Source organism: Podarcis gaigeae, assembly GCF_964106915.1.
Source record: "Podarcis gaigeae genome assembly, chromosome: 1".
In the NCBI taxonomy this organism is placed as follows: Eukaryota; Metazoa; Chordata; class Lepidosauria; order Squamata; family Lacertidae; genus Podarcis; species Podarcis gaigeae.
Genome location: NC_139678.1, coordinates 118,195,283 through 118,208,593, shown reverse-complemented (window position 1 = coordinate 118,208,593; position 13,311 = coordinate 118,195,283). Strand labels below are relative to the sequence as shown.

At 44.1% G+C, this 13,311-nt stretch overlaps 1 protein-coding gene across 1 annotated transcript in view; it reads left to right on the top strand.

Moving 5' to 3' along the window:
• The window catches only part of MYO3B (myosin IIIB), a 291,721-nt gene that overhangs the window by 216,656 nt on the left and 61,754 nt on the right, over window positions 1-13,311 (top strand). Inside the window, exons 31-33 of the mRNA XM_083704157.1 lie at window positions 1,778-1,892; window positions 11,605-11,668; window positions 13,026-13,161. Of these exons, the coding sequence (XP_083560283.1) occupies window positions 1,778-1,892; window positions 11,605-11,668; window positions 13,026-13,161 (315 nt within the window). The remainder of the gene's footprint in view (window positions 1-1,777; window positions 1,893-11,604; window positions 11,669-13,025; window positions 13,162-13,311) is intronic.

Genomic DNA, 13,311 nt, shown 5'->3' with positions numbered 1-13,311 from the left:
AAATCATCTGTTTATCTAATCAACAGGTGTGGGTGTTTAAAGACAATTTCTCAAAGTTCTAGCACATTCTAGTATGAGCAACAAGCAGAACCTAGAATAGATGGTTTCAAAAGGTGGTGGGACAGGATTGGGAATAGTTCTTAATGGCTGGAGTGACCAGAGTGAAGGAGCAAGTTTAGTCCCTGTTGCAATCATATCCCCATAAGGGCCCTTGTCTTTTCCCCTTTTAAGTGAATGGTTCATATTGCTTCATTGGTCTAATGCTGTGCAGGCAAGGCTGTCTTCCCCATACTTGTGGGGCTTCCTCAAGTGTGTATCATGACAGAACCTTGAGAAGTGGTGTGTGTGTATCGTATATACCGTATTTTTTGCTCTATAAGACTCACGTTTTCCCTCCTAAAAAGTAAGGGGAAATGTGTGTGTGTGTTATGGGGTGCATGCAGGCTGCGCAGCTATCCCAGAAGCCAGAACAGCAAGAGAGATCGCTGCTTTTGCTGCGCAGCGATCCCTCTTGCTGTTCTGGCTTCTGGGATTCAGAATTATTTTTTTCCTCCTCCAAAAACTAAGTGCGTCTTGTGGTCTGGTACGTCTTATAGAGCAAAAAATACGGTGTGTTTGTTTGTGTGTATACACACACACACACACACACACACACACACACACAGTGGTACCTCAAGTTACATACGCTTCAGGTTACATATGCTTCAGGTTACAGACTCTGCTAAGCCAGAAATATTACCTCAGGTTAAGAACTTTGCTTCAGCATGAGAACAGAAATCGTGCTCTGGCGGCACGGCGGCAGCATGAAGCCCCATTAGCTAAAGTGGTGTTTCAGGTTAAGAACAGTTTCAGGTTAAGAACGCACCTCTGGAACGAATTAAGTACTTAACCCAAGGTACCACTGTATATATATGGATTGATAAGTTGCTGATCAGCCCAGAGATGGGAAGACAACAAAGTCCCTACCAGAGAGGAATGGGAAATCATGCTGTTGGAGTACCATGAAATGTCAAAACTGACCGGAAAGCTCAGGAACCAAGAAGACAAAAACTTCAATAAAGAATGGGGGGGGAATTTTAGTTTATCTAGGAGACCACTGTAAGCAGATGGAAACATTAGCAGGATTCTAATAACACTTGTAATGTAGCAATTATCATGGACAATATGGAGAGATATAGAACATGGATTTTGAAATAATTTGCAGTTGAAAAGGTTGACAAAAGGACCGATGGAAGGGATGGTGGGAAGTCCAGAGATTAGGATAAATCTCTAAATATGGAGATGTATTTTGTATTGTTATAACTTTACACTTGTAAAATCAAATAAAAATTATTTCAGAAAAAGATAAGTTGCCGATCAAATAGATAGATATTTTTATTTTTTAAGACTCTGCTCATTTGTAACATAACAATCTTTCCTGCACCACTGTTTGCTTCAGCTTGAGTCTACTGCATTTTTGACTGCAAACCTAACCATGTTTGCTCAGAAGGAAGTCCTGTTGAATTCCGTGGGACTAACTCTCAGGAAAGGGGGATTGCATGGCAGCAAGGAAAGTGGAATCCATGCCAAGGTGTTTCTCCCACCCCAGGGCCCTTGACATATAGAGACCATCCCTCCATACAAACACCACCCATCACAATGGAGCATGTTTTGTTAGCGCTATGAACAAATTAATTTTGTTTCTCAGGCCTTGGACAAATATGTTTGTCCTTCTGCTGCAACAGTACAGGGACTCTTGCCCCATGTTTTAACCTTACCTTTCTTTCTGTCTGCTTAGCTTTCAGGGGATACTTAGCTCGCAAAAATTACATCAGAATGAAGAAGAGCAGTGGCTGCCCATTGGATACACAGCCCATGAGCTTTGCTTCCGGTCTGAGTTGCGAAGAAAACTGGTGAGTTTGGGTTAGTCTGTCCAAAGAGAAGTGAGAGGGAAAGTGTGTGGAAGCAAAAAATGCTTGTTCTCTGAATCACTGGACGTCTTTGCACATTAAATGGCAACAAACCCAAAGATGTTGTCATCATCATTTATCATTTATACCCTGCCCATCTGGCTGGGTTTCCCCAGGCTCTCTGGGCAGCTCCCATCAGAATAATAATACAGTGGTACCTCGGGTTACATACGCTTCAGGTTACATACGCTTCAGGTTACAGACTCCGCTAACCCAGAAATAGTGCTTCAGGTTAAGAACTTTGCTTCAGAATAAGAACAGAAATTGGGCTTCGGCGGCGCAGCAGCAGCAGGAGGCCCCATTAGCTAAAGTGGTGCTTCAGGTTAAGAACAGTTTCAGGTTAAGAATGGACTTTCGGAACGAATTAAGTACTTAACCCGAGGTACCACTGTAATACTAATACTAATACTAATAATAATAATTAATAAAGTGATAAAACATAAAACATTAAAAACTTCCCTAAACAGGGCTACCTTCATATGTCTTCTAAAAGTCAAGTAGTTGTTTATTTCATTGACATCTTGATGGGAGGGCGTTTCACAGGGCAGGTGTCACTACTGAGAAGGCCCTCTGCCTGGTTCCCTGTAACCTCACTTCTCACTGTGAGGGAACCACCAGAAGGCCCTTGGAGCTGGACTTCAGTGTCCGGGCAGAACGATGGGGGTGAAGACACTCCTTAAGGTATGGTCACTCAGTAGAGAGCTGCGGAAGCTGTAGTTGATTGGTTGTCACTGCTGTTTGTGTGCTGGCAATTGGCTGATTCTGCCGGCGAGAGATAGACAGCTTGTTAGACGCGCATGCGGGTCGTCTCAGTCAATCTTGTATGCAGCTGTATCGTGCCGTATGTATCGTGTTAAGATGCCAATTGTGGCTTATAATGCTCACCTTCAGCTTGTGGTCAATGAATTTTGAAAGATTGGTTCTGTAGAGTGCTGGACACATGCCTTAATGACCATTGGATTTATATGAGAATCGCAACATTTTTTCACAGAAGAAGAGTCTTAGTTCCATGGGAAATTAAGATCTACGCCCATTTCCTAGTTTTGTTTGGCCCAATAAAAGTCCCACCCCTCCACATGTGGCTGCTGCTGCTAACCATATGGCTGTTGAGTTACAAAGGAAACAGGAAGGATAATGAAAAATAATATTTCAGTGTTTAATTTAGTTGCTTTTGGTATGTCCATGTGGTCCCATAGATGCAGGCTTGCTGTATTGTTACTCCAAAATTCAATTCTGTGTGTCGTTCAGGACATATCCAGGGCTAGCAAGTAAATCATGGAGCTTCAAAAAGCCTGTGGTCATTGCTAATGCACATTCAATCCTTTGCCTTGACACTTTAAGATGCTGTGAACTGGTCTTACACTTGGCTATCATGAACGGCAAAACTGAGAATATATATATATATATATATATATATATATATATATATATATATATGAGAATCTATATCCTGCCCTTCTAGTGCATTACTGAGGGTGACTTCCAGTGATGAAAACTATACAATAGAATAACTCTTAATTTAAAAAATATACAGCACTATTTTTCTAGAAAAAGATTTGCCAAAACCCACAATGAACACCTCTCTTGTTCTCTTAGAATGACAATGGCACCCACCTGAGAGGTGTCAGAACTGGGTTCTGGTAAGTTCTAGCGTTAAATAACCCTGCCAATATAACATAAAAGAGAGACAAACATAGCAGATAATATAAAGTCACGCAGAAACATTGGGTGGTATTACGAAGTGCTGGAGGGTACTGATGTTTTAAAGATGATACCAATACAGTGGTACCTCGGGTTACTTATGCTTCAGGTTACAGACTCCGCTAACCCAGAAATAGTGCTTCAGGTTAAGAACTTTGCTTCAGGGTGAGAACAGAAATCGTGCTCTGGTGGCGCGGCGGCAGCAGGAGGCCCCATTAGCTAAAGTAGTGCTTCAGGTTAAGAACAGTTTCAGGTTAAGAACGGACCTCCAGAATGAATTAAGTACTTAACCCGAAGTACCACTGTATCTGGGCTATCCAATTTTCACAAGAATCCCTGAAACAGATAATCAATCATTCAAAGATTATTTTTCTGAAAGCTCACTACCTATATACCGTATTTTTTGTCCCATAGGACGCTCTGTCCCATAGGACGCACCTACTTTTCCTTTATTTCCCCCCCCCCAAAACCAGGTCGGGGAACAGTGGGATGGCGGTGCTGCGCCTCCCCGCTGTCCCCCGAGCTTGTGGGGCTGGCCCATGTCTGCCTGGCGCGAGGGGCGCTCTGCTTCAGGGCGCCCCGCGTGTCGGGCGGCAGGCTACAGTCCGCAGCATGGGGAACCCTCTGTTTCAGGGCGCCCCACGCGCCCCCCGGGTGCGCAAGGCTTGCCAACACCAGCGCGGAGCATGGGGCGTCCTCCGAAGGGCGCCCCGTGCTCCGCGCTGCCAGCTGCCGCCGGCAAGCCTTGCGCTCTGGGGGGAGATCCCCCGGGTGCGCAAGACTAGCCAACACCAGCGCGGAGCATGGGGTGGCCTCCGAAGGGCGCCCCGTGCTCCGCGCTGCCAGCTGCCGCCCGCAAGCCTTGCGCTCCCGGGGGGAGATCCCCCGGGTGCGCAAGGCTTGCCGACACCAGCGCGGAGCACGGGGCGGCCTCCAAAGGGCGCCCCGTGCTCCGCGCTGCCAGCTGCCGCCCGCAAGCCTTGCGCTCCCGGGGGGGGGGATCCCCCGGGTGCGCAAGGCTTGCCGACACCAGCGCGGAGCACGGGGCGGCCTCCGAAGGGTGCCCCGTGCTCCGCGCTGCCGCCCGCAAGCCTTCAGCTCCCGGGGGAGATCCCCGGGTACGCAAGGCTTGCAGACACCTGCGCGAAGCAATGGGCGTCCTCCGGAGGGCGCCCCGTGCTCCGCGCTGCAGGCTGCCGCCCGCAAGCCTTGCGCGCCCGGGGGAACTCCCTCCGGGCGTGCAAGGCTTGCGGATAGCTTCCTGGAGCCTGGAGAGCGAGAGACGTCGGTGCGCACCGATGCCTCTCGCTCTCCAGGCTTCAGCGAAAGCCTGCATTCGCCCCATAGGACGCACACACATTTTCCCTTCATTTTTGGAGGGGAAAAAGTGTGTCTTATAGGGTGAAAAATACGGTAATATTTTGGGTTTTTTATGTTTTGCTAAATGCTTCTTATATTGATGAAAGAGTTGCTTGATTATCCAAGCACATCTGAAAGCTGTCAGCAGGCTACCAACATGAATGTCAAAATATGGTTATGTTTTTGTGAAAACCATATTTAAGACTTGTAATGAATTGAGAGGAAGAATAAGCTGCTGGCACTGTGCAGTGGAAAACTGTCATGGGGGAGAGAGATGTGTTCTAGGAAGCTCCACTGTCAGAAACACATGTAATGACCAATATTTGCAAGGAAAATATGGAGAGCTCAAATTGGGCAAAGCCTCACACAGCTTTGCTTTGCAGAACACAAAGTGAGCTCTGCGTATCTGTAAGCACAGGCAAAATCTTTGGCTCAATTCCAATGTCCACAGAGTATGTTGCTTTTGTTTGGCGTTTTTTAAAAAATAAAAAAATGAATTTTTTTCCAATGGGAAACAACTCAAAACTACATTACTTGGGAGTGCTTTTTGCTCTTTTCGGATGTAGTATTAAAGCTATTCTGAGAAATATCTCCATTTATTTGTGACTATCTACACGGATCTGTTTATAAGTGGATACTTCTCAAATCTTGAGCAACGCGTAAGATTAAATCTAGCCAACTCAATGCAATTCCTTCTTTAACACACGTATTTATTGAATCTTGAAAATGCCTCTCTTTGTTGCAACTTGTATGAGTAGTTCAGGATAGTCAATCATGCATTGCCAAAAACACGAAAAATTATTACACCCCAAAGAGGACAAGGTTTGCAAATGTTACTTTACATGTAAGATGCAAATCTAGAAATGATTATAATTTAAATAGCAATACATGTCATCGTAGTGGGGAAGACTGACCTGTTCAGTCTACTGTCTGGTGTTAAATGTTGATAGGTAACTTCAAGGCCCCTGCTCTCCCTTCTTAGGAATCCTTATCTTTAAATCAGATTTGTTCCAGATACCACAACCTTTCAAATAGAGGAGTCACTCACTAGCTCTTTAAACAGAATATCTTCTATAAAGTAGGCCATTACCTAGAATAGTTGAAGTCACCTATCGCTACAAAAAAAAAAAAAAAATCTGCTTCAGCTGGCTTCCAGATTTCTCTTTCCCTTATGATTACCCTCCAAGTTTTTGTCAGGGGGATGAAGTGTCCCCCATACTAAATTATTTTTTCGGGGGGAGGCTTGGTCATAGCTGTCAACTTTTCCCTTTACAGATAGGTAGCCGTGTTGGTCTGCCATAGTCAAAACAAAAAAAATTCCTTCCAGTAGCACCTTAAAGACCAACTAAGTCAGTTCTTGGTATGAGCTTCCGTGTGCATGCACACTGTGTATCTGAAGAAGTGTGCATGCACACGAAAGCTCATACCAAGAACTGACTTAGTTGGTCTTTAAGGTGCTACTGGAAGGAATTTTTTTTGTTTTAACTTTTCCCTTGTGAGGAATCCTATTCGGAATAAGGGAATTTGCCTTAAAAAAAGGGAAACATTGACAGCTGCTATAATAGGAAGAAGAAGAAGAAGAAGAAGAAGAAGAAGAAGAAGAAGAAGAAGAAGAAGAAGAAGAAGAAGAAGAAGAAGAAGAATTTATTATTTGGACCCAGCCACTCTGGGCGGCTTCCACAGAGACCAAAAATACACTAAAATGTCACACATTAAAAACTTCCCTGAACAGGGCTGCCTTAAGATGTCTTCTGAATGTCAGGTAGTTGTTTTTCTTTTTGACATCAGGTGGGAGGGTGTTCCACAGGGTGGGTGCCACTACCGAGAAGGCCCTCTGCCTGGTTCCCTGTAACCTCACTTCTCTCAATGAGGGAACCGCCAGAAGGCCCTCGGTGCTGGATCTTAGTGTCCGGGCAGAACAATGGGGGTGGAGACGCTCCTTCAGGTATACAGGACCGAGGCCCGCTATGGGCTTGGTATCTCCTCCTGCAGTGATTCTGAGAAATCCTCACTTTTTAGCTGAGGAAGTCCTAAGAATTTGCCTGTTGCTGAATCGCTCACTTGATATGCAGTCTTTAGTCACAAGAGAAGACTCTCTTCTGCGGTTCAGTTTTTGTCTGAGTGGCATTTTGAAAAGGGAAGCAGATGATTTACATTCACGTGATGGCACCATTTATCATTTCAACTCATCCGACAATATCTCTAAACAAAGTATTACAATACAACTCACTGTACCTGTCAAGATCTAATGGATGCCTCAAAAGAACATGATACATTCAACACATGCAAAACCTTTCCCACACCAGATCAAAGGGAGCAACGGCGCTTGTATTTGGTTTTTGCATTGACAAAGTTGAAAGGGTTGATGGAGTCTGTTTTTTTATATTTATAAAGAAATCAAATGTACATTGTACGATGTTTCTGGTAGCAATACAGTAACGCCAAGTAAAACAATTCATCGGTTGATTCTTATTTTTTGTATTTATATTAGCAAATATGTTCACAGAAACTAGATGCTGATGAGAATTATAAAAATTGTGCACCCCAAATCTATAGGTGTTTACTTAGTTCCACACACTTTATTGGGGATCGCTTCTAAGAAAGCACACACAGGAGTGCAGTCCTTGATTCTAGGACATTGTTTTATAAACCCAAGGTCAAGAACCAACACGAACCGCTAAGGCAATTGGATTATTTATTTGATTGATTAATATTCAACCTTTTTTCCCAGCGCAGGACTCGAGATGGCTCACAGCATAAACCAAAAACATGCAATAAACATAAACATTTTTTTAAAGTAAGTTATTGTATTTATTCCAAAGGGCTCTTTCCCTTGCAGTCACCGGCACTACCACTACAGTTTACATTTGGAGAGTCCCCCAACTCCCTGGTCCTGAATGGGGTAACTGTGCCCCTGAAGGACCAGGTGCGCAGCCTGGGAGTCATTCTGGACTTACAGCTGTCCATGGAGGCACAGGTCAATTCTGTGTCCAGGGCAGTTACCTTTGAAGGTGACCTGGAAACTACAACTAATCCAGAATGCGGCAGCTAGACTGGTGACTGGGAGTGGCCGCCAAGACCACATAACACTGGTCCTGAAAGACCTACATTGGCTCCCAGTACATTTAAGTCCACTCAAAGGCAACTATGGGGTTGCAGCGCTCATCTCGCTTTCAGACTGAGGAAGCCGGCATTTGTCCACAGTTTTCCCAGTCATGTGGCCAGCTTCTGGCGCAACGGGACACCATGACAGAAACCAGAGCGCACAGAAACACTGTTTACCTTCCCGCCGCAGTGGTACCTATTTATCTACTTGCACTTTTGGGCGTGCTTTCTAACTGCTAGGTTGGCAGGAGCAGGGACCGAGCAACGGGAGCTCACACCGTCGCGGGGATTCGAACTGCCGACCTTCCGATCGGCAAGCCCAAGAGGCTCAGTGGTTTAGACCACAGCATCATCTAGACCACAGCACCATCTGCATCCCTTCACAACAGTAGCATATCAACACTGCCAGTGCATTACACAATTCAGATGATAGAACCACATTCAGAAGGATATAATACAGCTGAAGACAGTCAAAGAAATAATAAGTCCACATATCAAATATGGGTGGTGGAACATTTTTCTCAATAAAAAAAGAAGCTGCAACGTTTTGGGGAAAGGACAGGCATAGGTGTGATCTATGCGAACAACTAACTCCTGTCACAGTCAAGTGGCCCATTCATTTCAATAATCTGTCCTGCAAGGTACATTTATAGGTGATGAATGTTCCCTTTGACTTCAGCAGCCGCAGGATGAGGCCTTAACGAATTAAGTGGCCAAGCAGAGGTGCAGTGAAATCCTTTTAGCCACAAGCCACAAATTACATAAGCTAACATACTGGGAAATAGGTACTTGAGAGGAACTACTGCCTCTTTATGGTCTGTGGCTCTTTCCATCATTGTCCTTAATTAAACCAGGCTTCCAGGAAACCATAACTTGTGTTCTTGTTACACAACAAGTTTTGTTTCATTTCTCCCAGGACTAAATTTGTGATAGGGTTCAGCTCCCACCATCTGTTTTCAAGACCAGGACTTAACCCTGGGATATGAGGTGGGGGGTGGGGGAACACCCAGAAAATATGCCCCTGAAAAAGTTCAGACTTACTTCCCGCTCCATGTTTTCCCTACACCATTGCATGTTATCATTCTCATGGGCCAAGGCTGGCCCAAGACATTTTGGCACCTGAGGCAGGTCTCAAAATGGTGCCCCCTTCCCTGCCAGGACAGAAGGGGTGAAGGAAGATCTACATTAGGAATGGAGGGGGTGGGGCGGGAAGAAAGATTGACATTGGGATCTGCTGCCTGAGGCAGTCGCCTCACGTTTGCTTCATGGGTGGGCCGGCCCTGTCATGGGGCATTCCAGACACATTTCCAAGTTGCTGCTTGCAGCAGTGGCAACGTGTCTTCCCTTGTCTCTAATTTTTACTACAGTGGTACCTCGGGTTAAGTACTTAATTCGTTCCAGAGGTCCGTTCTTAACCTGAAACTGTTCTTAACCTGAAGCACCACTTTAGCTAATGGGGCCTCCTGCTGCCGCTGTGCTGCCGCTGCACGATTTCTGTTCTCATCCTGAAGCAAAGTTTTTAACCTGAGGTAATATTTCTGGGTTAGCGGAGTCTGTAACCTGAAACGTATGTAACCCGAGGTTCCACTGTATTTAGTACTTGATTTTATTTGTGTTTATGAGACACCACACAGTACAAATTCCATAGGTATTGCTCACAAAAAAGGAAAAAATGTAACAGTGGAGAAAAAAAGATAAATTAATGAAAAGCCCTCTTCCACTTCCGTCTCCTGAAAGTGCTGCAGGTTCTACCTACCCACCCACCTGAAAATCACCGCAATGCCCCGTGGCATTGGGAGGGGAGGGGAATTCACCCAGACACAATATATTTGCACATATGTCAATACTGATATAAGTTTGGCTGCCAGATGCCTGTGAATGGATCTGTGGTCGTTACCATTTTGCCTAAATTGCTGCTTGACAAAAGTTAATAATTTGATTTAAAAACCAAAGAAACTCGCATATTGATGTTCCTTTAATGGCTTTGGATGTTTCCTAAATGGACAACACACTGCAGTGTTGGGAATCAGACACTAATACGATCTAGGGATATGGTTTGGGGGGGGGTGAGGATTTTTGAGATGAGAGACAGAAATAGATGAGAGCTGAGAGTTACTAGCTTGAAATGCCTGGAAGAGGGGGGCTAAGGGCCCTGCTCTAGGAATACAGTGGTACCTCAGGTTAAGAACTTAATTCGTTCCGGAGGTCTGCTCTTAACCTGAAACTGTTCTTAACCTAAAGCACCACTTTAGCTAATGGGGCCTCCTGCTGCCGCTGCACGGCCGCTGCGCGATTACTGTTCTCATCCTGAAGCAAAGTTCTTAACCCGAGGTAATATTTCTGGGTTAGCGGAGTCTGTAACCTGAAGCATCTGTAACCTGAAGTGTCTTTAACCCGAGGTACCACTGTACCTGTTTGTCTTGTATATACACTGCTTGTATATTCATGAATGCAGCAAAGATGGCAAAGATGCCATAAGTCTCCAGGGATTTTCCAGCCAATCCCCTGGATTTTTCCACCTCCTCAGCGAAGTTGGGAGCATGTGAGAATGTTTACAGAGTAAAATTTCAACTTGAGGGTAACCAAAGAGGTGATAAGTGTGTCAGGAGTGGGGAAGAAAATGTCATAAGCTACTTAGAGCTTTGTTTCTTATTTTCCTGTTTTGGAGCTCACAGTTGTCTCCTGAAGAGACAAGCTACATAGGGCATTGAATTTAAAAAGGGGCTTGCCTCTTCGAAAGGTAGCAGAGACATGCAAACAAACAAAGTTTTGGCTGCATGTGCAATTCCCCTACATATCACGACTATTGATCCTAACCAGTGTTCTTACTGAAGGAGACCCGTTGTTTTATTAATTTTAAAGCAATGTGTTCCATGCACAATCATGATATACACATTATGCTTTTAATATTTTAAAAAGTAAATTCAGAAGAGTGTGTGTGTGTGTATACATGTACACACACATACACACCCTGATAATTATACGGTGGAACCTTGGTTCTCGAACGGCTTAGTTGACAAACAAATTGGCTCCTGAATGCCAAAAACCCGGAAGTAAGTGTTGCGGTTTTCAAACGTTTTTCAGAAGCCGAATGTCCAACACGGCTTCCGCTTGATTGCAGGAAACTCCTGCAGCCAATTGGAAGCGGCGCCTTGGTTTTTGAACATTTTGGAAGTCAAACGTACTTCTGGAACAGATTACATTCGAGAACCAAGGTGCCACTTTACTAGGTTTTATTTATAATAGAATTGTTGTATTGTGAGTTTGATTTTGTGTTGCCCACCCTGGTATCATTTGTTTGATGAATGGTAGGTGAGCCATGAAATGAAATTAAATAAAGTAAAATAAAGCAGTAATTTGCTTACCTAATGAGGAAGCATGGTTGATGGGCTGGGCACATGTGGATAATTTTATTTTATTTTTTTAAAAGAGAGAAATAGTAGTAGTATTAAAATGACGACAATGATTATAACTTCTTGTTGTGTTTTAGGCAGCAAAGCAACAGCGCAACTTCTCCTACAGAGCTGGGTTTTCTCGACAAACAAACAAGCAAGGTACTATGAAGCTCAGACTCTAAAATGACATGAAATCCCCGCATCTACAGTTCTGAAGTGTGTTCACGGTTGCTTGGCATAACCATCAGAACATGAACCCGTTAGTGGTGTTTTGAAGTCTTTGAGACAAAAGGCTGCTTGCTAAGAACTTTAGTTCTGTAGAAAGACAGGGAGGTACAGTGAATAAGGGAATCAAAAGGCTGGAAATCTGCTGCTGAGAATAAATGCTAGCTGCTCCCTGAGGTGATTTGTCTGTGCACTTCACTTTCTACAGATGTTAGAGCCTCTTTTTGAGTAAGGACCTGAGGTTCTTTGGTAGCACTTTGATATCCTGCTTGAATTCAATATGTGAAATGGAAGAGTCGCTCTGTGACTGGGAGCACAGCGCAGTCTTTGAAGTCTGATCCAATTTTTGCTGCTTACCATTTGATGTTGAAAGGATGAAATGAAGAAAATGTACCGTTTTCGCCAGTAACTCTGCTGAGCATATGTAAGATTAAAAAAACAAAATCCCTTGGATGATGTACTTAGAAATGTTAAGCAGATTAATACCTTCCTATAGCTTTCTCCCCCTCTTCTTCTAAAGATACAAATTAACTTTGAGAGGGAAATCAGCATACAGTATACGCCATTATTAGTTGCCTCTGTACAGGAGTGAACCAGGGGCAGGAAAGAAATAAACATTCAGAGAGACAGGTGTAAAAACACTGTTGGCCAGGGAACACACAGGGCTCAGTCCAGTCAAATACAGGTGCTGTGTGCTCATGTATAAAGCCAGAGGAGGGTGAGTTGGGGCGGGGGGATTACCACATGAAACAAGATTTTCTCCATGGTGGTATCCCAGCTGTGGAACTCCTTCCCTACCCAGATCCACCCCACATTATAACTATTTGAATGGCAACCCAAGTCCTGTTTGTTCTGACAGGACTTTGGAGCACTATCTGAACGATTTACAATTCAAACCTCCTTTGTATTTGTAAAATGTAATTTAAGGCTGACTTTGTACTGTGCTTTAACTTTTTTATATTTCCACGCTGCGGCTTTGTTGTTTTTTGCTATCCTGGGTTCTCGTGAGGGGAAGGGCAAGATAAAAGAAAATAGTAAATAAATAACAATGATAACAACATACTGTGGAGCGCCAGAGGCCTCGACAGAACTGAAACTGGGTAGATCGGATCCTAAATGGTTCTAATCTATAACTGGGGGCATTTGCACAAAGCTGTCCAAAAGTTTAGGCTGTATTCTTACAAATCCATTCGCACACTTTGTTTTCCTGCCTGAATGGAATTCAGATATTGATTTGCATTGTTTTCTTTCCTAAAAGAAATCTTTCCCATTTCTCCCACGAAAAATAAAGGGTTTAGCCGACACTTCGGCACCAGTGATTGTTCTAAGACATTCAGACCAAATGAAGACTTTGCAGCCCACCAGCCAGTCCAATTCAGTGGCAGATCACAAGTTCTCTTGTCCACTGAGGTCGCATGAAACACAAGGTAAGACATATTCAAACACACTAATAAAACCCAACACACTTTAATGTTGAGAATACCTGTTCTTTGTGAAAGATGCTCAGTCGAGCAATGGTGGGCAATATTCATCAAATTCAACAGAGGGTCAGTTACCTTTTAATCTTTTCCCTTGCT